The 25,888-nt window shown below is 39.6% G+C and overlaps 1 protein-coding gene across 3 annotated transcripts in view; it reads right to left on the reverse strand.

Moving 5' to 3' along the window:
- Window positions 1–25,120, reverse strand: part of eif2ak4 (eukaryotic translation initiation factor 2 alpha kinase 4) — an 85,335-nt gene extending 60,215 nt beyond the window's left edge. For 2 of the 3 annotated variants that reach the window (XM_062042018.1, XM_062042017.1), the window contains exons 1-4: window positions 24,735–25,120; window positions 24,537–24,652; window positions 15,123–15,225; window positions 14,845–15,018 (exon numbers count right to left, since the gene is read on the reverse strand). In XM_062042018.1, coding sequence (XP_061898002.1) covers window positions 14,845–15,018; window positions 15,123–15,225; window positions 24,537–24,652; window positions 24,735–24,863 — 522 coding nt within the window. In that variant the 5' untranslated portion in view covers window positions 24,864–25,120. Of the gene's footprint in view, window positions 1–10,163; window positions 10,405–14,844; window positions 15,019–15,122; window positions 15,226–24,536; window positions 24,653–24,734 lie in introns of those variants that run through there. The other variant, XM_062042019.1, reaches the window with a different exon arrangement.
- Window positions 25,121–25,888: the final 768 nt, after the last annotated feature.

A 25,888-nucleotide genomic window follows, 5' to 3' on the forward strand; every position in this document is an offset into this window, starting at 1 on the left:
CATACTGCATTTATATATGCTAATTTTAAACTTACATGCAGAGAGGGAAACCACAATTAAGTCAATTTAGCAAAACTGTGTTTATTAAACAGTTATTAAGCAGTAGCACAAACAATCATGTAATTTCAAAACAGAAAGTGCAAGATTGTCAGAGGCATTTTAAAACAAGCTATTGCACTTTTGTGCATGATGTCACTAAAATGAACAACACTAAATTAAAGTGCACTTTTTGTACAGAACGAAACTACAATAGTTTCCAAAACAGAAAGTGCAAGATTGTCAGAGATATTTTAAAACAAGCTATTAGTGCACTTTTGTACATGATGTCACTAAGATGACATAGCAAAACAACACTAAATTAAAGTGCACTTTTTGTACAGAACGCCACTACAATAGTTTAAAACAAATAAAGTGCACTTTTGTGCATGATGTCACACAAGATATTTCAATAACTGTCAAATAAAAATGAGCTGCATAATAGGAAATCAAATAGTGTATGTCAGAGGTGTGGACTCGAGTCACATGACTTGGACTCGAGTCAGACTCGAGTCATGAATTTGATGACTTTGGACTCGACTTGACAAAATGTAAAGAGACTTGCAACTCGACTTAGACTTTAACATCAATGACTTGTGACTTCACTTGGACTTGAGCCTTTTGACTTGACATGACTTGCTACTTTCCCCAAAACCCAAAGATTAAAAAGTTATTTGGGAGCGCGCCGCTCCGTATTTTTCATTTTCTTCGTCTGTGTCTATCAGCGTGTTGTTCCTGTCAGCTGGTGTGCTCTCAGTACAACAGCCAATCAAATTAGATCTACGTTGTTTTCATCACACAGCATTCATCCAATCAAATTGCAGGACAACCACCGAACAAGAGTTGTCAAACAATGCGGCAGTGAGAAACAATCAGAGGTGGGACCAAGTCATTGCTTTGCAAGTCACAAGTAAGTCTCAAGTCTTTGCCCTCAAGTCTCGAGTCAAGTCCCGAGTCAAGACAGGCAAGTCCCGAGTCAAGTCCAAAGTCAAGACTGGAAAGTCTCAAGTCAAGTCACAAGTCCTGCATTTTGAGTTTCGAGTCCTTTCAAGTCCTTTTAACCACAGACTAATATTTTTTACACAGATTGTGTATGCTTTTAAACCGCTGTATTTATTTATTAAAACAAGTGCATTTGAAATAGCAGGAAAAAAAATAGTACTGACATTGCAATTCATAATAGCACTATTAACCAGTCATTTTAATAGTTTAAACAATTTTAAACATTTAACTCATTCCTTTACAGAATAAACACATTTGCAAAAACAAGTGCAACTGTACTTATTTGTACAAAAGTGTTAACATTGTATTTCCATGGCATAATGCATTGTAACTAGTTCCACAGCAGTTTCTATTCTGTTCTTACCTTATCTCATTGATCTCATCTCATACTGTATGTGTGTTTATGTGTGCGTACATATGAAAAACATAACAAATACATGAACATAACAATGAACAGAGTTTTACTTTTTAGATGTCAGGGCCCTATGCAATATGTACACATATTCTTAATATAGTATACATTTTAACTGACCTTTATTTGACTATGTTTGTCTTTTTGTAGGTGGCTAAAATACACGGTGCTGCTGACCGCCGTCTAACGTTATGTTACTGTGTGTGATACATTGACTAACGTAACGTTAAGTCTAGGTACCTCATGCAACCCTGCTTAAAAAAATCACTTGATAAAAAGTATGAATAAGGTAGCAAACTGCAGTGGACGCAACAGATTGCTGTGTTTGAAATGATGTTATAACCATAGACATCTTATAAGTAGACGCAGTATTGGTTGCTGTGACGCGAGCATATTGCATCTTGAAGTGGTGATGAGGAGCCGGCGAGCAGCCTAAACTGACAGTTGACAGGTAGAAAACAAAGATGCCGGGCTGGTGTTCAGCGTTTTCCTGCTCAAATGAGCGGACTGTTGAAAATAGGAATCGGGGGATTACTTTACACAAGTAAGATTTAACATTAATGTACTATTGGTTGTATTTTATGAAAATAACATTACCACAGAGTTGAGAAGGAGCAAAGATCTTCAATATTTGTATGTGAAAATCACAAATAAATCTTCTGGGGGAGGATGACGACCCTACAGGGGTTTGGTTTACAAACTTTCAGCCCCACCTAAAACAAAATTCACCAGCCGCCACTGATTATGATGCATTCTCATTTTAGGCAAAATATAAGACAATACTTTCTTAACAGTATAATTGTAACCAGGAATAAGTCTTCAAGTAACAATATTCAAATACTAACATTGTTGGGTAAGACAGCATTTGGTTTTATTCTGAATCCAGTGAAACAGATTGGTGGTTTTAGCTGATATAAAGACTTTCAGGTGTTTATATATGTTTAAGTATTTGGCAGACGCTTTTATCCAAAGCGACATACATAAAAAATACATATTTTACAATCACTGTAAACATGATCATTTAAGGGAAGAATGTAATACAAAATATCAATACAAAGTGTCAAGACAGAATAAACTCTCTGCTGCTGCAGCAACAGAGATACGGTCTATAAGATATATAGATATCTAATGTATTCATACATTGTTTATGTAGGATATACGCATGTATATATAACGTAATTATATTGTTTCTTCAACTTCAAAATAGCTGACCTTTTTTTTCACCCTTCTCTGGGCTTATATTCCCGGTTTTGATCTCGGACGTCTGGTCACTTATAGCATATAAGAATATTATATTACTGTTAAGCAAACTATGAATAATAAAACATGTGTCCGTTACCATAGCTACACGTATGACAAAAAAGCGCGTGAAAATCAGTGGTATTCAGTGAGGTAAAATGAATTAAATGCGCTGACAGTTCATTGCTCCTGCCAAATGAATTGCACTGAGTGGAGCGGATCACCACTCCAAGATGGCGGCCCCGCGTCTCGTCTGCGCCAGTAAGCAGTAGCGCTCGAAGCTGCGTCTACTTATACGATGTTTATGGTTATGACGTTAGCAGTGAGTTTACAGCCTCACTGATTTAACTACACAGCAAATAAAAGTCACGGTACTTAGCCAATAAACGTTATCTTACATTCAAAACTTACCCTTCTTTGTGCAACTTCAAATGTCGAACGAAGTTGGAAGTTGTTGCGTCTCCGTCTGTAATATTCGAACTGCGTGATTTGCATACGGCAATTCCTTTTTTGTTGACCAAGTCGTAGTTTTTATACCCGAACGAAACCAGCTTTGGTATAAATCTTTCTCACTGGCGCGTTGTTTGACAACTCTTGTTCATTGGTTGTTCTGCAATTTGATTGGCTGAATGCTGTGTGATGAAAACAATGTAGATCTAATTTGATTGGCTGTTGTACTGAGAGCAAACACGCTGACAAGCAGCACACATGCTGATAGACAGACACGTACAAAATGAAAGCTACGGAGCGCTCCCAAATAACTTTTTAAGCTTTAGGTTTTGGGGAAAGTAGCAAGTCATGTCAAGTCAAAAGGCTCAAGTCCAAGTGAAGTCACAAGTCATTGATGTTAAAGTCTAAGTCGAGTTGCAAGTCTCTTTACATTTTGTCAAGTCGAGTCTAAAGTCATCAAATTCATGACTCGAGTCCAAGTCATGTGACTCGAGTCCACACCTCTGGAAACAATTATGCCAAAGTTAATTTCGTTCGGGTATTAAAACTACGACTTGGTCAACAAAAAACGAATTGAGACGCAACAACTTCCAACTTCGTTCGACATTTGAAGTTGCACAAAGGGTAAGTTTTGAATGTAAGATAACGTTTATTGGCTAAGTAACGTAACTTTTATTTGCTGTGTAGTTAAATCAGTGAGGCTGTAAACTCACTGCTAACGTTATAACCTTAGACATCTTATAAGGGTACGCAGCATCGAGCGCTACTGCCTACAGGCACAAAACGAGACGCGGGGCCGCCATCTTGGAGTGGTGATCCGCTCCACTCAGTGCAATTCATTTGTCAGGAGCAATGAACTGTCAGCGCATTTAATTCCTCTTACCTCACTGAATACCACTGATTTTCACGCGCTTTTTTGTCATACGTGTAGCTATGATAAAGGAAACATGTTTTGGCGTGTTTTATTATTCATAGTTTGCTTAACAGTAATATAATATTCTTATACGCTATAAGTGACCAGACCAGGAAAAAAACGGTCAGCTATTTTTAAATTGAAGAAACAATATGATTAGGTTATGTATACATGCGTATATCCTACATAAACAATGTATGAATACATTATATATATATATATATATATATATATATATATATATATATATATATATATATATATATATATATATATATATATATATATATATATATGTACATATATATATATATATATATATATATATATATATATATATATATATATATATATATATATATATATATATATATATATATATACATATATCTTATAGACTGTATCTCTGTTGCTGCAGCAGCAGAGAGTCTGTCTTGGCACTTTGTATTGATATTTTGTATTACATTCTTCCCTTAAATGATCATGTTTACAGTCATTGTTTTATATGTATTTTTTTTGTATGTCGCTTTGGATAAAAGTGTCTGCCAAATACTTCAACATAAACATATATAAACACCTGAAAGTCTTTATCAGCTAAAACCACCAATCTGTTTCACTGGATTCAGAATAAAACCAAATTCTGTCTTACCCAACAATGTTAGTATTTGAATATTGTTACTTGAAGACTTATTCCTGGTTACAATTATACTGTTAAAGGCCTACTGAAAGCCACTACTACCGACCACGCAGTCTGATAGTTTATATATCAATGATGAAATCTTAACATTGCAACACATGCCAATACGGCCGGGTTAACTTATAAAGTGCAATTTTAAATTTCCCGCTAAACTTCCGGTTCGAAACGCCTCTGAGGGTTGACGTATGCGCGTGACGTCAATCATTGAAACGGAAGTATTCGGACACCATTGAAGTCAATACGAAATAGCTCTGTTTTCATCTCATTATTCCACAGTATTCTGGACATCTGTGTTGGTGAATCTGTTGCAATTTGTTCATTGCATTATGGAGAAAGAAGCTGAGCAAGCAAAGAAGAAAGTTGTCGGTGCGAAGTGTCTATTTTGCGAGGGAAGTCAGCAACAACACGTACACAGCCGGCGCTTCTTTGTTTACATTCCCGAAAGATGCAGTCAAGATGGAAGAACTCGGACAACAGAGACTCTTACCAGGAGGACCTTGATTTGGATACACAGTTGCGATAACGTGAGTACACAGCTGCGCTTCCAAACATTTGATCGCTTGCTATAACTAGCTCAAGCTAGTAGCTAGGAGCTAGGAGCTAGCATTAGGATTAATTTGTGGCATATTAAATATAAGCCTGGTTGTGTTGTGGCTAATAGAGTATATACATGTCTTGTGTTTATTTATTGTTGTAGTCATTCCCAGCTGAATATCAGGTCCCACCCGCGCGCTTCCAAACATTTGATTGCTTGCCCGTACGTACGTGTCATGTACGTAACTTTGATTAAATATATAAGCTTTATGAACCTTGGGTTAGGTGAACGGTTGTTTGGGCTGAGTGAGTGTGTGTGTTATGCAGGTGTTTGAATTGTATTGGCGGGTTATATATACGGGATCCCGTCCATATTACCCGCTCGAGCTATAACTAGCTCGAGCTAGTAGCTAGGAGCTAGCATAACAAACACCTAGGTGTTTTTATGCGGGATTAATTTGTGGCATATTAAATATAAGCCTGGTTGTGTTGTGGCTAATAGAGTATATATATGTCTTGTGTTTATTTACTGTTGTAGTCATTCCCAGCTGAATATCAGGTCCCACCCGCGCGCTTCCAAACATTTGATTGCTTGCCAGTACGTGCGTGTCATGTACGTAACTTTGATTAAATATATAAGCTTTATGAACCTTGGGTTAGGTGAACGGTTGTTTGGGCTGAGTGAGTGTGTGTGTTGTGCAGGTGTTTGAATTGTATTGGCGGGTTATATATACAGGATCCCGTCCATATTACCCGCTCGAGCTATAACTAGCTCGAGCTAGTAGCTAGGAGCTAGCATAACAAACACCTAGGTGTTTTTATGCGGGATTAATTTGTGGCATATTAAATATAAGCCTGGTTGTGTTGTGGCTAATAGAGTATATATATGTCTTGTGTTTATTTACTGTTGTAGTCATTTCCAGCTGAATATCAGGTCACCCCCGGCTCTCACAGCATCTTCCACTCCCCACTAGTCCTTCACTTGCACTTTCCTCATTTAAAAATATTTCATCCTCGCTCAAATTAATGGGGAAATCGTCGCTTTCTCGGTCCGAATCTCTCTCACTTCATGCGGCCATCATTGTAAACAATAGGGAACTTTGCGTATATGTTCAATTGACTACGTCACGCTACTTCCGGTAGGGGCAAGCCTTTTTTTATCAGATACCAAAAGTTGCGATCTTTATCGTCGTTGTTCTATACTAAATCCTTTCAGCAAAAATATGGCAATATCGCGAAATGATCAAGTATGACACATAGAATAGATCTGCTATCCCCGTTTAAATAAAAAAATTTCATTTCAGTAGGCCTTTAAGAAAGTATTGTCTTATATTTTGCCTAAAATGAGAATGCATCATAATCAGTGGCGGCTGGTGAATTTTGTTTTAGGTGGGGCTGAAAGTTTGTAAACCAAACCCCTGTAGGGCAGTCATCCTCCCCCAGAAGATTTCTTTGTGATTTTCACATACAAATATTGAAGATCTTTGCTCCTTCTCAACTCTGTGGTAATATTATTTTCATAAAATACAACCAATAGTACATTAATGTTAAATCTTACTTGTGAAAAGTAATCCCCCGATTCCTATTTTCAATAGTCCGCTCATTTGAGTAGGAAAACGCTGAACACCATCTTTATTTTCTACCTGTCAACTGTCACTACTTCAAGATGGCGGCCAAATTGCTCGCGTCACAGCAACCAATGCTGCTTCTACTTATAAGATGTCTATGGTTATAACGTCATTGCAAACACAGCAATCTGTTGCGTCCACTGCAGTTCGCTACCTTATTCATACTTTTTGCCAAGTGATTTTTTTAAGCAGGGTTGCATGAGGTACCTAGACAAAACGTTACGTTAGTCAATGTATCACACACAGTAACGTAACGTTAAAATGTATACTATATTAACAATATGTGTACATATTGCATAGGGCCCTGACATCTAAAAAGTACAACTCTGTTCATTGTTTTGTTCATGTTTTTGTTATGTTTTTCATATGTACGCACACATAAACACACAGACAGTACGAGATGAGATCAATGAGATAAGGTAAGAACAGGATAGAAACTAGAACTAGTTACAATGCAATATGCCATGGAAATACAATGTTAACACTTTTATGCAAATAAGTACAGTTGCACTTGTTTTTTCAAATGTGTTTATTCTGTAAAAGAATGAGTTAAATGTTTAAAATTACTGGATAATAGTGCTATTATGAAGTGCAATGTCAGCACTTTTTTTTCCCTGCAATTTCAAATGCACTTGTTTTAATAAATAAATACAGCGTTTTAAAAGCATACACAATCTGTGTAAATATATTAGTCTGTGGTTTAAAGGACTTGAAAGGACTCGAAATTCAAAATGCAGGACTTGGGACTTGACTTGAGACTTTCCAGTCTTGACTTTGGACTTGACTCGGGACTTGCCTGTCTTGACTCGGGACTTGACTCGAGACTTGAGGGCAAAGACTTGAGACCTACTTGTGACTTGCAAAGCAATGACTTGGTCCCACCTCTGGTGTATGTCCTTTGCTATGTGGTAGGTTACTGCGGACGTTATCTCCTTCTGTTGTTGACTATTTTTTTCATACGGTGTTGATCTGGAAATTGTTGCTTCGGCATTTTGTGGGTGGCACCGGCCGGAGATGTTGACATGCGGAGTTTCAAGCACTCTTCATTCTCTAGCGGGTGACTTTTCAAATGATGCTACAAATTAGCAGTGGTGCTACTTTTTGTAGTAATGATTTTGCCGCATACTTGTTTGACATCTTCCCGCTTGAAGCCAAACCACAGCCAGACGATGGACTGTTTTTCTTAGGAATTAATTCTTCCTTCATTTGTTACCAGATTCGCACCTTCTTTCTCTCGTATTACCACTCGCACCACTTCGCTAGCATCACAGCTAATGTTACCCATGCTGCTACCTCTCTGCTCAGCGAGGGCGTATTACGCGACAGTATGTGACGTATGTAAGAATGTGCGCTTGTTTTAAGTCTCTGTGATGCAGAGACAAGAAAGAGTGAAAAAAGCCTGTAGTTTAATGCCCGCAGCTAAAAGCAACTGCGTGAGAACGCATACTCGAATATCACGATATAGTCATTTTCTATATCGCACAGAGACAAACCCGCGATATGTAGAGTATATCGATATATCGCCCAGCCCTACCCTGGTGTATGGACAAATTGGAAGACGCTGGCAGCCGTTCAAAGTACCCTAAAGCTGCCACAAATTATTGGAGGATGCGAGCAGAACTGAGGGCACTCAGACTTTTGCGATTTTGGACTATATTGCAAAATTGGCCAAATCTGGAGATGCCGTCTGCTCTGATGGTGAAGTATAATATATTTGAGGACCAGAAATAGACAAAGTGAAAAGTTTAAATTAATTTTTGCTCGCCCAAACACAAACATTCTAATCTGAATGGTTTTCCTTGGCTGCAAGGTAGCTGCATAGAGCATCTACCAGAGGACAGTGCAGTGAAAACGCAACAAACTCCTTCCCTGTCTCTCATGGACATACACCTTTTGTTTGTTGACTTTTGTTGGACTGACTGGCTGTGCTATTGCGTTTGCGAGAGCGCCAAGGTCACGGAACAGAGACCAGCTGCAGGCTTCCACAAACATATGCGTCCACAAAAAATACACACCACACACACACACACGTACCACACCCTGCATCCCATGCCTTCGACGCTTCGCCCCCACCTGGTATGACAGAAAACAGAGCAGCGCCCCTACCGATTGGCTGCTTTGGGCCAGATGCCCTCCCCCTCACTACTTGTTGCAAGTCTCAAGTTGTATGTCGTAATATGTATATGTGCTTTGCTATCAAGTTTTTTTTCTCACTCCAGACTGGGCCCCTTAACTTCTAAGAGAAGTCTGAGATCAACTTTTTGTTTACTCATCCTCCCAGAGCGTCTACCTTTTCCCCACCTTTTATGGTGCGCCATAAGTGGCGACCCATCAGCTTTCTTGTTCTGTTACCATGTACCATGTGTGTCTATTCTTGAACAGGTTTGTGCTGAAAATTAACTTTTGTTGTACGTGTGCAATGACAATAAAGATCCATCCATCCATCTCATGCTTAGATTCACCCACCCTCTTCCATTAAATTACTTTTTTAGTTCTCAAATTCACAAAAATCTCATTGCGGGCGCATGGACATGTGCTATAAGCGTGCATGCCTGAAAACGAGACAGCAGTGATTTACAATTATTAAATCTAATCAAAACAACGTTTCTTGGAGCCCATGCGGAAGTGTTGTACCAGCAATTGTAAATGTGACTAATAAATACTAATTGTAACATAAGTTAGCTGGTGGTCTAGTTATATTTGTTTGGTTTTTAAAAATGCAACTTTGAGCATGTTGCAAACAGCCTCTTTGTCCATTCACAATCCTTATGTGAGACAAGCACACATATAGTTGTCTTTTTTATGCAATCCAAAACTCGTAAATAAATGCTAGCAAAAGTCAGCTAACAATGGAGGTAATGGAATTCACACTATTCCACCTGTAAAGCGCTAAAAAAAACAACCTGTCATTGTTTTTATATACAAGCTGCAAGTACAGTATATATGTAATGTAGTTACAGCCACATTCAAAATAACTCATGTTATTTGAAGCATACAGCAGCACATTAATTTCACAGATGCATCACAACATTTGCCATTTCCTTCAACAACTTGTAATCATGGCAGACATCAAGAGAGCCAACAACAGCTGCGTTCAGACAAATGTTGATACAGGACTTTATATTTTTGAGCCCAAATATACAGAGGATGAGCTACTAATTTTAGAAGCTGAGCGATAAGCAGATCGAGCAAGTAGCACTATTGCTAAGTGCAAGTAATACAAACGACAAACATAATAAAACAATCACTTACTGTACAACGTGTGCGCTCACTGGAATGCCGACTGATGGGATGTTTATATCTTCCCGTTTAGATGAAGAATTTATCATAATCCTCACGCATTTAAAAAAAAAAAAAAGTGACACAAAAGAGCATCTTTTCGTGTCTTTCTCGCCACCTGCGGGTATAAGTTATGTGTCAAAGTTGACCAATTTATGGCAACAACCTTCTACTGTACAAGTGGGGGGCATGATTTATAATCTAGAATTAACTTTTACCAACTCCAAGGCAATTCAGGAGCTCAACGGCTCAGTATGTCAATAACTGCATAAGCTAGTTAGCTCTATGTGATCACTGCGCCGCTAAAAGTAGTTCCCCTGTGTTAGCGCTTATAATAACAATATCGCTAATACTTGAATAACATTCAGGTCACAACATGTAATGGAGTATGTTTTTAGAGGGCTTTAGCTGAATTGTTAGCCACCTCGTACTTGTCGTATATTACAATTTCAACCATATTACAATTTCAACCAAAATATATAAATATGTGTTCTTTTCTTACATAGAGATTGTAAATGCTGGGCAAAATTCCCCAAAAAGTGCACATCCTCTTTAAGCAGTGAACATTTGGAATATGTCAGTTACAAATTGTGACTGAGATGAAAATGAGCATGAGCATTGATTTGACCTTTGGCCTCAGCTCCGTTAAGCATCTTGAGTCAGATAATATTAAAAAATCAACAGATTTCCTGCAGAAAAAGTATTTGAAAACTGATCACTTGATTGAACGCTGGGGCAAGGGAATGATATCATAAAGAAGCTAAGTTTGACACTGACAATCTCCTGTTATACATTAAAGGGGAACAGCACTTTTTTGGAATTTTGCCGATCGTTCACAATCATGAAAAACAAGAAGACAAAAGTTTTTTTTTCTTTTTTCGCTTTCTAACATATAAATATCGGCTCGTTCTCGGTGGCTAGAAATGCAGCTAATGGGAGCAATCTATCCATCCATCTTATTCCGCTTGTCCGAGGTCGGGTCGCGGGGGCAGCAGCCTAAGCAGGGAAGCCCAGACTTCCCTCTCCCCAGCCACTTCGTCCAGCTCCTCCTAGAGCAGGGGTCTCAAACTCAATTTACCTGGGGGCCACTGGATGCAGAAACTGGGTGAGGCTGGGCCGCAAGAACAGATTTCTTAAAAAAAATCTAACATGCACTTTTTAATGAATTCACCTTCTATGAAGGGTTTTCCCGCCCTAGCAACCATCTCACTCACCATGTAGCTAGCTTTGACTGCTGCATCGCTCTTTTCGCTTGCTTTCCTGACGAAATCTTGTTGCTTCAGTAGACTGGTTTTAAAATGTGCAACCCGGTTCACTCTCTCATCTCACTGGTATTTTGCATACTCTTCAGCATGTCTAGTTGTATAATGACGTTTCAAATTGTATTCCTTGTGCACCGCAACTTTCTCTAAATCAACTACAGAAAAGAGCTATAAGGATTATTCATAAAGTAGATTACTTAGAACACACTAACATACTATTTATTAATTCGGGTTTATTGAAATTACAGGAGCTAGTAAAGTCACAGACATTATGTGTCATGTTTAAGGCTAAAAGTAAAACATTACCAGCAAATTTACAAAAAATGTTTGTCATCACTTCTGAGAATGAAGAGCATAGAAGAAAAGGTCATTTCCAACATCAGTATTCAAGGACAACTTTAAAACAAATGTGCATATCACTGGTGGGGGTTAAACTATGGATTTCTCTTTACAATGAGATAAAAGATTGTAAAAATATATTCCAATTGAAAAAATATATAAAGACAGAACAATAAGATCATATGGACAGCCATAAGTGTTTACATTTTGCTTTATATTTATTATTTTACTTATTTTTTGCCTGGTTTTGTATTTGTTTTGTATCATCCCGTGAGGTGTATATTACTTCTTTTGTTTTTTTTGTTCGGTTTGTACTTCATGAAGGTTTGCACTTGTGTTTTTTTGTGTGTTTTTTTGTTTGTTTTCGTTATATTTGGATGTAATTGTTGATTTATATGATATCATTAAGTAAGACTACGTATTATGTTGAAGGGGGCAGAAAAATATAAGATTTTTCTTCATCCTGCTCCTTCTCAGGCATTGGTGTGTAAATGTATAATTGAATAATTGACGTATAATTGTCTATGGATCAAAGATGCACATCAATGAAGGAGATAAATAAAAATGAAATGAAATAAGACACGTCGGGGTGCCCCTGTGCTCAACAAAGAAATATTGCATCAAAAATTGTCTCTGTCTGGAGCCAAAGGGCCGTGGAGTTTACAGTTACAGTTAGCACAATTAGCCCCGAACGGGCTAACATCACCACTAACGTGTTACACGTCTGATTCGCCCAGCGACTCTCTGTCAGAGTATCAGCGCTGGGGTCCAGTGCACCACACTTTTGTATTGTCGCTCGGTCCTTCGGCGGAGTGCTTTGGAAGCTACCGGACCGCTCGTGTTCCCCGCCCGGACTGTTTACAACGGGGGCGGGAGCGAGCAGGCGGGCGAGCGAGGGAGGCAGGGTGGGAGGGAGGAAGAGCGTGTGCGGGTGTCGTGGAAAAGCGGCAAAATGTTTCTTTGCTTGCATCACGCAAGTGACGTCAATGCATACTTGCCAACCTTGAGGGGGGTTGAGGTGGGCGGGGTTGGGGGTAGCGGGGGTGTTTTTGTAGCCAGGAAGAGTTAGGGCTGCAAAGGATTCTGGGTATTTGTTCTGTTGTGTTTATGTTGTCATTAGGTGCAGATGTTCTCCCGAAATGTGTTTGTCATTCTTGTTTGGTGTGGGTTCACAGTGTGGCGCATATTTGTAACAGTGTTAAAAAATAAATAAAATAAAATATGACCACCCTCAGTGTGACATGTATGGCTGTTCCTCAAGTATGTCTTGCAAAAACTGGTGTGTGTCTGTAGAAGCCTCACCCATGTGACTGGTCCGGCACGCTGTTAGTATCGAGAAAAAGATGATGCGGTGATAGGTTCTAGAGGACACTAAAGACAATGCCATCACGGCACACCCTCGACATTGTGGAGAGCCTTATACCACACCGTGATTGGTAGATTCCTTCAGCTCCGCACACAAGCCTGTCAAGCGCCATTCATTTAAAACTCGCGGGCCGCACTAACATTAAACTTTCATATTAAGGTGGGGGCCGCAAAATAACGTCTTGCGGGCCGAAATTGGCCCGCGTGTTTGAGACCCCTGTTCTAGAGGACACTAAAGACAATGCCATCACGGCACACCCTCGACATTGTCGAGAGCCTTATACCACACCGTGATTGGTAGATTCCTTCAGCTCCGCACACAACGCTGTCAAGCGACATTCATTTAAAACTCGCGGGCCGCGCTAACATTAACTTTCATATTAAGGTGGGGGCCGCAAAATAACGTCTCGCGGGTCGCATTTGGCCCGCGGGCAGCGTGTTTGAGACCCCTGTCCTAGAGCAATCTATTCTACCTTTAAATCACTTTAAAAATACATTAAAAAACCGTCAACAATACTTCATTTACGTTCCGTAACCCGTATAATAACCAAACTGTAGCGACATTGTTATTGTAAGAGCGAAAGTCTTTTTCTATCGTAGTAAAACATTGGCGTGCTTCGGTATTAGCCGTAAAAGCGAACTACGGCAAGAGATGAACGCGTTTGGGTTTGTAATGCACAACACTGAGATATGACACCAATTTGCACTGACTGAAAAACATGAACAATCATATTACAGTATCTGTAAAGTATTAGCCAAATTTCATGTTTTGTTTGTACACGACTGAGCTAGCCAAACAGCGTATGTACTGAAGTTGTAATAACACGCATGGCGTGCTGCACATATCATGATCGATATTAAAGTGACTCACTCGATGGGACAGTTGTTCGTCCGGTCCAGCTGGCCGAGGACGTTTCCTGTTAATTATCGGTTAGCAATCCATTTATGTCGAAATAGCTTGACTCAAAGTTCCTTTATATCGTTAAAATCGCTTTCATCCCCATCTCCCGGCTTCCATCTGCTCCAACGTCTCACTCTTCCTTCGTGCTCGCTTCTATAGGTAGCAGTATATTTAGCTTTAAAAGTATAAGGTTGTAAATCCTCATTTCTCCAAAAATAGTTGTCTTCGTTGTGTTACCAAGTCTACCATGATTAGAAAACACACTTGTGTTTGATTCCGGAAGTAGGAACACACCTTGTTGCCAGAAGTCAGATGTGCGCTGCTATGGGAACAGAAATCAATGCGCAGAAAAAATCAGTAAGAAATTATTAAAATAATCAAAATACGGGAAAATATTGAACATATTAAATATTGTTATGAACGTGTCTGTTACTACATTATATATAGACTTGCACTGTCTATATAATACATTGCTGGAGGGTTTTAAAGTTGTTTTAGAGGGCTTTGAATGCCACAATGGTGACTCCCATTAGCTCCATCTTTCAAGCGTTTTTTTAGCATCTTTAAAATCTTTAAAAAAAAAAAAAGACATGTGTTCTTGTCTCATAAATATTGTGAACGATAGGCAAAATTCCAAAAAAAGTGCAGTTCCCCTTTAAGGTCACATGATCAGAGGAAACAGAGAAAATTAGATTGCAATATACGATACTTAAGCAAGAGCAAGCAACTTAATAGTTAATAGGGAACTTATTTTTTCCCCCTTTCGTGTAATGTAAATCTTCCATACCATTTCTTCCGCCTGCTTGCGCTGCTGGTCTATTCTCTGCTTCTCCTCCAGGTCTCGCCTCTCCTGCTGCTTTTGAAGGTTCTTCAGCATCTCCTCATGGAAGGATCGTGGGGGAGGCTTGTTGTGCTCGCTCAGGAATCCCCGAATGTGGTCCGCTAGCTCGTAAATCATCACCTGTGTGTTGAGCGGTAGACATACACGTGTTAGGTAAGATAGCAGTGTGCTTTTAAATATTCAAACGTGTGTGTATGTGTGTGTGGTTGTGCGTTCATTGTCACCTCCCCACAACGTGCTGCTGCCAGCTTGGTAAGTTCACCCTGGAGTGTTTGCAGGTTATCATTTGAGAGACCTTTAGCATTCTTTAGCTCCAGGTCTGGAGGCCTGTTGAAATTGCACATAATCACTGAGATCCCCTTAAAATAAACACTTACAGGCCTAACAATAATTTAAAAAAAAATTGTTTCAGAGGAACTAGACTAAATATACAGTAGATTTTAGAGTACATTGATAAAAAGATACTACTCAGATATTGTTAAGGGTTCGCAACAAATGCAAAAATATGAGATTTTACAAGACAAACGAGGCAGTTTTAAGTATAACCTGTGTCACTTTGTTTTTTTGTTGGTCAGTTAAGAGTGGGACCTTTATTAAAAAGACTTAAAACACTTCAAACATTATTTGATTCTGCATTTATTTGTGGTAGTCTGCCACAAGTCAATTTGGACCATCAAATTTATATTTGGTGCTTCCTGTTCACCAACGCGCACATTATTATTATTATTATTATTATGGGACTGTCTGTGAATGTAGCTTGATGTTCCACCTACACAATGTAGATGGCTTTATATAACTCTGCTTCTTAACCTACGTCATGCACCTGGGGCCTCATGTATTAAGAGTTGTGTGCATGTTGGGACGGCGTGGCAAAGTTGGTAGAGTGGCCGTGCCAGCAATCGGAGGGTTGCTGGTTACTGGGGTTCAATCCCCACCTTCTACCATCCTAGTCACGTCCGTTGTGTCCTTGGGCAAGACACTTCACCCTTGCTCCTGATGGGTTCTGGTTAGCGCCTTGCATGGCAGCTCCCGCCATGTGTGTGTGAATGGGTGAATGTGGAAATAGTGTCAAAGCGCTTTGAGTACCTTGAAGGTAGAAAAGCGCTATACAAGTATAACCAATTTATCATTTATTTTCAACCACAAATTAGCATACGTTTAAATGCAGAAAACAGCTACGTAAGAAAAAATTAAGATGTATTAATGTGTGCACACGCACATTTCTTTGTTACCTTCGAATCAACGTGAACGAAATGCCTATGCCACCCTCCATCATAAAAATGCTAATCATTTTGAAATTAGCCATATGCCTGAGAACTGCAAGCTCTGGTCAATCGGAATTCAATTGGAGTCAGTAAGAGGTGCTTCTTTCTTGTGGTTGGAGAGAACCAAAGAGAAGTACCTACCGGTAAGTGGAATAGCGTGAGTGAGCCTGTCAATGCTGTGGAGTCAGGGAACGCACACAAGAACAAAAAAGAAATAGGAAGATGAAGAAGGGGGCCATACATAAAGTGGTGCACACCCCGTTTAAAAACATAGTAGCTGCAATGATACGAAGAGGTGGGTGACTCCGATTACCCCCAATATAAACACTGTATGTGTGTTCAAATAAAAACTTTTTTAAAGTGTTGACATCTTGATAGAGCTGCACAAATAATCAAATGTTGATTAAAATCACAATTTTGGCTGCCACCATTAAATGAGGGTTTAAAAAAGCAGGCGATGCTGCATATCAAATCAAGCACTTTCGGAGCCGCAGAAGCAAAAGAGCAAAAGCGGCTTGTTTTGAAGCCCAGTGAAGGGACCCCCGCCCACAGAGCTCCATGATCACACAGTCCAACAGCAAACCTTTCCAAAAGCTGCGGCAGCCAGTCACCTCACTTCTGTGGAGTCTTACTCGGCGTGCGTTAAAGGCCATGTCCACACAAACACGGATACTTAATAAACACATACTTATCTCTGCGTTTAGGCCAGGGGTCCCCAAACTTTTTGACTTGGGGGCCGCGTTGGGTTAAAACAATTTGGCCGGGGGCCGGGCTGTATATATATATAAATATACACTATATTGCCAAAAGTATTAGGCCACCCATCCAAATGATGAGAATCAGGTGTCCTAATCACTTAGCCCGGTGTATAAAATCAAGCACTTAGGCATGGAGACTGTTTCTACAAACATTTGTGAAAGAATGGGCCGCTCTCAGTGATTTCCAGCGTGGAACTGTCATAGGATGCCACCTGTGCAAGAAATCCAGTCGTGAAATTTCCTCACTCCTAAATATTCCAAAGTCAACTTTATTATAAGAAAAGTGAAGCGTTTGGGAACAACAGCAAGTCAGCCACCAAGTGGTAGGCCACGCAAACTGACAGAGAGGGGTCAGCGGATGCTGAAAGCGCATAGTGCAGACTTTCTGCACAGTCAGTTGCTACAGACCTCCAAACTTCATGTGACCTTCCAATTAGCCCACGTACAGTACGCAGAGAGCTTCATGGAATAGGTTTCCATGGCCGAGCAGCTGCATCCAAGCCATACATCACCAAGTCCAATGCAAAGCGTGGGATGCAGTGGTGTAAAGCACGTCGCCACTGGACTCTAGAGCAGTGGAGATGCCTTCTCTGGAGTGATGAATTACGCTTTTCCATCTGGCAATATGATGGACGAGTCTGGGTTTGGAGGTTGCCAGGAGAACGCTGCATTTCGAACTGCATTGTGCCGATTGTGAAATTTGGTGGAGGAGGAATTATGATGTGGGGTTGGTTTTTCAGGAATTGGGCTTGGGCCCTTAGTTCCAGTGAAATTAACTTTGAATGCTCCAGGATACCAAAAAATGTTGGACAATTCCATGGAATGGCACTTCAAGTTCATATGTGAGTAAAGGCAGGTGGCCAATTACTTTTGGCAATATAGTGTATATATATATATATATATATATATATTCCTCGCGCACTAATTGACTGAAAGAGCGTGCACTTGCTGCATGCTCGCCGAACACTGCGGCGCGAGCGCAATGATGTCATGTGTTTGATGGAAAAATGCATTTTTAGACAAATGCTGCTATGCCTGAGCGGCTAGGAGACACCGAGAGTAACAAGTGGTTGAAAATGGATTAGAAAGGACAGATTAAAATTTTTTTTTTTTAAATTTAAAAATTTAAAAAATTGTTTTTGGGTTTTTTTCACTTGGGAATTCCCGTGGGCCGGATTTTGGACACTGGCGGGCCGCAACTGGCCCGCGGGCCGTAGTTTGGGGACCCCTGGTTTAGGCCATGTGTCCATATGCAAACGCATACTTTTGTCTTTAAAAATGCAGACTTTTGCAAACGCTGGCCAAAGTGTAGCGTTCCAAAACTCTCTGGTTAGCGTGTGCATGTACACAGCACAAACTGAGACTTATGATGACGTCACGATTCTGTGCTGTGTTGCGTCGACCAGCATTCCTCCAATGGGGAATTCAAATTGCTAGTCTCTCCCAGATTCTTTTTATGGCAATACGCTGATCTTTATATTCAATCACCAGGCAGAAGTTGGTATTTTGTAGTTTATTCTCAAAGCTTAGAGGACAAACCTGAGACCAACCCAGCACCCAAGCGTTCCCTAGCCCGGTCCAGATCGGTCTACCAAAACCCCGGACTTCCTGTCTACTTCCTCCTTCTCCTGTCCCCCCCACCTGCTGTTTCCCCAGTCTAGCTGTGCTCCGTATCTTAGGAATGTAATGGCAGTCTCAACAAAGACAGCGCTCTGACTCTAACCAAGGACACTCGAATCCAAGCACTTTGTACCAAACGAGACATTAGCTGATGTAAATATGACTATAGGAGTTTTTAGAAAGAAGTAACACTTAAATATGGATATGCTTCCAACAGCTGTCATTTACAGAGCTCCACAACACTGCCTTGCTGGCTTTAAACACACTATTAGAGGACATACTCTGTTTGAACATAAACATGCAGCTATTTTCACTCAACATTAATAAAAAAAGACATCAAAATGGGCTTTCCGACACTCCCGCCAGCGCTAATGACAGTCAGCTGTTTTGGATACAATCGCTGTCGAACCTCTCCACCTGATGGGACGACTTTGACAAGCAAGACTTTTTGCTCTATGTTATAAGAAAGATGCAACATTATCTAATGTTTTTAGTCCTTATTTAACAACAGATCATGAAGTTAACTTATGTATGTTGGTATCATTTTTGTAGATGGAGCCGGGTGCGACCGTGCACGCGCGTAAAAAGCGACCAAGCAACTAAAAAAAAACATGATGTAGCCTCTTCCTTGTAGTGTGTACTGATGTTAAAAATAATATACATTTCATTGCACTTGTACTATATCACTATATTGATGATTAAATGCGTTACAATTCCACGAGAGTTTTGCAGCGGCACAGGCACCTCCGTGCGCTTTATAGTTAAAGTTAAAGTCCCAAAGATAGTCACACACACACTAGGTGTGGTGAAATTGTCCTCTGCATTTCACCCATCCCCATGTTCACCCCCTGGGAAGTGAGGGGAGCAGTGAGCAGCAGCGGTGGCCACGCTCGGGAATCATTTGGTGATTTAACCCCCAATTCCAACCTTTGATGCTGAGTGCCAAGCAGGGAGGCAATGGGTCCCATTTGTATAGTTTTTGGTATGACTCGGCCGGGGTTTGAACTCACGACCTACCGATCTCAGGACGGACACTCTAACCACAAGGTTTATATAGGTACTTAAAACATGCAAAAGGGTTTCCTTGGCTCGTTTGTGCGTGCTGATTTTATAAATAATGTACACTTCCCTGCACATGTAATACATCACCATGTTGCGAAACATGTTATAATTCTATGAGTGTTGGGTTTCAGCAGCACAGGCGTGCATGCGAGCTTTAAACACTAAAAAAAAGATACATAATGTAGGCTGGTTTTAAAGAGAATGTACATGTCATTGTATGTCTAGTATATCAAAATAAACATAATAGAGATGGAATGCTGCACCAAATCAGCTGTTGCTGCTTTTTCCAGTCTTCTGATTGGACAAAATGTGCATGACAGCAGGTGTACGCGTTTGTGTGTAGACAGACAGTTTTGAAACTACACTTGTGTGGATGGAGATCGTTTTAACCCCAAATATGCGTTTTTGAAACTCTTCATGTTTGTGTGGACACCACTGTTACTAAACAGCAATAGGTTTGGACCCCAGCACAACAGACTATTTTCCTTCTCTCCCTGGAGTCCCGCTAGCAGAACTAACGGCTACCAACCATGCTAAATAAGAGTCTCTAGAGACTTTTCCAAAACTAGCCAGACGTTCTCCCCATTGGAATTCATGCAACCCCTGCATCTGCACATGCGCATAAATCCAGTGAATGCAGGAATGTAATTGTGTATTAAAGGACTCTCATGTATACATTCGTTATCCTAAATAACCTATATTTTTGTATTTTGTTATTTAATAAACAAGTTAAGTTTAACACTGCAAACAATCAAATGTATTAATTAGGTATTTAAAAAAATTATTCTGTTATCATTAATGAATCAAGATTAATCACACTATTTGTTATGACTGCACGTCGGCACCTATTGTAACACGGTGCAAAGAAGAGTGATGAGAGGCGGCCAATTTCACTTCAAAACACACTCCGATAGAACTTTAGATAAAACTGAAGTAATTTGTTGGCACCGGCGCACAAGTCTTAAATTAGGGCTGGGCGATATGGCCTTTTATTAATATCTCGATATTGTTAGGCCATGTCACGGTACACAATATATATCTCGATATTTTGCCTTAGCCTTGAATTAACACTTGATGCATATAATCACAGCAGTATAATGATTCTATGTGTCTACATTAAAACATTCTTGTTCATACTGCATTAATATATGCTAATATTAAACTTTCATGCAGAGAGGGAAATCACAACTAAGTCAATTTACCAAAACTGTATTTATTAAACAGTTATTAAGCAGTGGCACAAACATTCATGTCATTTCAAAACAGAAATTGCAAGATTGTCAGAGATATTTTAAAACAAGCTATTAGTGCACTTTTGTACATGATGTCACGAAGATGACATAGCAAAACAACACTAAATTAAAGTGCACTTTTTGTACAGAACGCCACTACAATAGTTTAAAACAAATAAAGTGCACTTTTGTGCATGATATCACACAAGATATTTCAATAACTGTCAAATAAAAATGAGCTGCATAATAGGAAATCAAATAGTGTATGTCCTTCACTATGTGGTAGGTTACTGCGAACGTTATCTCCTTCTGTTGTTGACTATTTTTTTCATATGGTGTTGATCTGGAAATTGTTGCTTCGGCATTTTGTGGGTGTGGCACCGGCCGGAGATGTTGACATGCAGAGTTTCAAGCACTCTTCATTCTCTAGCGGGTGACTTTTCAACTGATGCTACTTTTTGTAGCAAGACTTTTGCCGCATACTTGACATATTACAGTTGTCTGTTCAACATCTTCCCGCTTGAAGCCAAACCACCGGCAGACGATGGACCCTGTGCTGTTTTTCTTGGGAATTAATTATTTTTCCTTCATTTGTTACCAGATTCGCACCTTCTTTCCCTCGTATTACCACTCGCACCGCACCGCTAGCACCACAGCTAATGTTACCATGCCGCTACCTATCTGCTCCGCGAGGGAGTGTGACGTTGCACGCGCGACAGTATGTGACGTATGTAAGAAGGTGCGCTTGTTTTAGGTCTCTGTGAGAAGGAGAGACAAGAAAGAGTGAGAAACACCTGTAGTGTAATGCCCGCAGCTAAAAGCAACTGCGTGAGAACGTATACTCGAATATCACGATAAAGTGAAGTGAAGTGAATTACATTTATATAACGCTTTTTCTCAAGTGACTCAAAGCGCTTTACATTGTGAAACCCAATATCTAAGTTACATTTAAACCAGTGTGTGTGGCACTGGGAGCAGGTGGGTAAAGTGTCTTGCCCAAGGACACAACGGCAGTGACTAGGATGGCGGAAGCGGGGATCGACCCTGCAACCCTCAAGTTGCTGGCACGGCCGCTCTACCAACCGAGCTATATCGCCCTATATACCGGTAGTCCTTTTCTATATCGTACAGAGACAAACTCGCAATATATCGAGTATATTCGATATATCACCCAGCCCTATTTAAAATAGCATCTTAAAGCAAAGCATGTACAGGAGGATGGCGCCACTAGCATTAACAACTTGACCAAAGGAGAACAACAAACAACTTCAACGCAGGTGGAGTTTACCTGGGTCAGTGTTGTCAACAAAAGTAGCACAGATAAATTAAACATAGCCTTCGCTAAAAGGACAGCCAGCACATGTAAGCTAGTTAACATTGGTGAAGACCAAGTGCTGCTAGAATATGTCATTCATATCACCACAGCTGTAGTGATATCTCAAAAAAGAGATCAAAACTGTCATATGAAAAGGTAAATAAGCTTGTTTGTTTAAACAATTGGTTAAAGGAAGAGTAAATGAAGATGTAATTGGTGCACTGTGCAAAGTTGTTTGTGGGTGTGTTTACTATCTGTACCTTGTTTGCTCTACTATTGCAAATACTTTGAAAATGTGCACTAAATTCTTACTGTCACCAAGTTTTGGGCAAATTAATGACTTTCTATTAAGTACTACCTTTAAAAACATTCCTGGACTACATTCTGACAACAAAATTGTATTTGTGTCCAAATATTGGGGTCTTTTCTTAAGCAAATTGAATTATGTAAGCAAGTAATAACCTAAGATTAATCGTGATTAATCAAAATTCAAGCGCATTAATAATCTGAATAAAAAAATCCATGACTTGACAGCCCAAGTATTATTAGGTGAGGTGGGAGTGTCTAATTGATGACGTGCAGGCTGTGACTGTTTTCTGTTATGGAACCCAAAAAACATCCCAAAAAAATACATACATACATACATACATACATACATACATACATACATACAGTGGGGCAAAAAAGTATTTAGTCAGCCACCCATTGACAATCAATGGGTGGCTGACTAAATACTTTTTTGCCCCACTGTACATACATATATATATATACATATATATATATATATATATATATATATATATATATATATATATATATATATATATATATATATATATATATATATATATATATATATATATATATATATATATATATATATATATATATATGTATTTTTTTGGGATGTTTTTTGGGTTGTATGTGTATATATATATATATATATATATATATATATATATATATATATATATATATATATATATATATATATATATATATATATATATATAGGCATCATGTAATGATAAATACATTAAACATTATTTCAATTAACGAAAAAAACCCCACAAAGGTTTGTCTTTAAATATATGGATAACGTTAATTTAGAATTTTTATTAGACTATTTCATCACAGATTATGTGATGATGTCACGTTCATGCCCCCCTCTCTGGTACCCTAATGCTGCAAGTAGATTGCCGACCTGTGGGGAAGACTATGCTTTACCTAACATAATGCATTATCATGATTAATAATTGTTATTTCAATATTGATAAAAAAATAATAGTATATATTACTTCGGCCATAATCGTGCAGACTTATACCCTGATAAAATAGTTATTTTTAAGTTATTTCAAATTAGGCAAGCAAGTAATTTACTGCAAAATTACAAAGTGAGATTAATCGGATTCATTTTTTTTGTTTGTTTGACAGCACTAGTTTCTAGTCATATTGTATCGGTTTTGATGTTGTTTTCTCACTTTTGGTCTGCATATTTTTTGCACATGCGTCATTACAAATTACACCAACAGACATAATTGATTGGCAACACTAAATTGGCCCTAGTGTGTGAACGTGAGTGTGAATGTTTTCTGTCTATCTGTGTTGGCCCTGCGATGAGGTGGCGAATTGTCCAGGGTGTAGCCCGCCTTCCACCCGATTGCAGCTGAGATAGGCTCCAGCGACCCCCCGCCACCCCAAAAGGGACAAGCGGTAGAAAATGGATGGATGGACATAATTGATTCGTTTGTCAGGTTTTTTCTCAATTTCTGTCTTTCGCAGCAACCAAAACAATGGTCTGCTATGGAGCCCCTAAAGGGACATGGAGGGAAAAAAATGTATTGCGAGATCTCGCAAAAGGTTTTTTTTCCTGTGTCAGTGAACCGGAAGTAAAACAGACACAGTTATGGTGAACCGGAAGTGAAACAGACAAAGCGATGGAGGAGCCTACCCATCATCCGTGGGAGAAATTTATTGATTCCTATTTTAGTATTGGCCTAACATATACAGACATCAAATTGTATTACGGCCCCACAACAGAGCACAGATGATGGGTAGGATCCCGCATGCTCCCGGTCCTCCGTTGCTGTGTCTGTTTCCCTTCCGGTTCATTGACATAGGAAAAACATTTTTTTACCAGATCTAGCAAAAAGTATTGCGAGATTTCGCAAAAAGTATTGTGAGGTCTCGCAAAAGTATTGCGAGATCTCGCAAAACATCCATGTCCCTTTAGGGGCTCCGTAGGTCTGCACATGCGTCATGGTCAATTATATAAATAGGCAATGACTTCATCAACCCCTGCAACCCACCACCACAAGTTGATTCCAGTCCTGTGGGAAACTGGATGCTTTACTATTAAAAAAAAAAAACCATGGTGAGCACTCACACGTCTGGGTAATTAGGTGGGCATTTGACTTGCAGGTCCACAGTCACGTAACATTCTTGGCTGTGGTTCAGTTCTTTGGGTCTCAAAAAGAGGTGTACTTCTGGAGGTCTTCGCACCTGGAGAGAAGCAAGAAAACAAAGTTGCATGGGTTTGCAAGGCGTGTTCGTGGTAGCAACAAGATAAACGTCGCTCGGCTACATTCCACTGATCCTTTTGGCGAATATCCTGGAAATCTTCCTCGAAGATGGATGCCAGAGCCTCCAGCTCATTTTCCTGCTGGACCGTGTAGTCCTCCGTGGCCTCTGTGGAAGTGTAGTGGCCACTCATCCTTCCGCCGCGTCTACATGGCAGTCCGGCTCAGTCCTGTCACAGTCGAGCGAGAAAGAGGAAGTTGGGGTAAAACCAAGCCGCTGTGCGACGGCTTCTTCCGGCTTCTACTTCTGTTTGAGCTCACACGGAGCTTCTTGTTGACAAAAACTAGCAGCCTCCAAGTTAGCTAGCTTCTCAGGAGTCAACACAACAGTGAAGTGTCACGTGGCTGTCGCACATCCCGTCGCAAGTGTAGACGTCATCACGTTGCTTTCTCAAAGTTGACCACTAGAGGTCAGTAACCAACGTAGATACACATTTTACTGCGTTCACGACGTCTTCCGCCCGAATGCAGCTGAGATACAGCTCCAGCACCCCCCGCGACCCTGAAAGGGACAAGCGGTAGAAAAAGGATGGATGGATATTTAAATACGTTATATACAAGGATGCATGCTACATAAGCGCAAACAAAAAAACAAGGTGACATTTAAAACAATGCAATGAAATAAGTTACTCAGAAAAAGCACAGGTCGTAATCAATAATATATCATAGTATAGACATTAGGGGTGTAGCAATTCGTTATAACAACAATTTGATTCGATTCGGGATTTATGGTTGCCGATATGATGCAGGGACAATTTTTTATATATATATAACGATACGATCCACAACAATTCAGTGAGTTGATATAGATTTAGTAACTTTTTAGCAAAATAAATAATTAGGAAATACTGGATACTGGACACTGCAAGGGACTTTGCCTTTATGTTATTTCTTGTGGGTGAATTATGGGTACTATATTTTATTTGAAAATACAGGAACCAACATTTTAACAGTATATTTACCTCACTTTCTAATTTCCAAAGCCTCCTTGATCCATCTCTTCTATTTATTTGTTTCTGATTAAATTACGTTTCCTTGGCTGCCAGTTGTGTGTGTTGCTGTAATTTGCTCCGTTGTTACTTACGTTCTGTATGTCGCGTCTTTTGTGGCTTAAAATCACGTTGCGGCTTTGTATTATTCTGTTGTGTCGTTGGTCTTT

Source organism: Entelurus aequoreus, linkage group LG03 (assembly GCF_033978785.1).
Source record: "Entelurus aequoreus isolate RoL-2023_Sb linkage group LG03, RoL_Eaeq_v1.1, whole genome shotgun sequence".
NCBI classification, from domain to species: Eukaryota; Metazoa; Chordata; class Actinopteri; order Syngnathiformes; family Syngnathidae; genus Entelurus; species Entelurus aequoreus.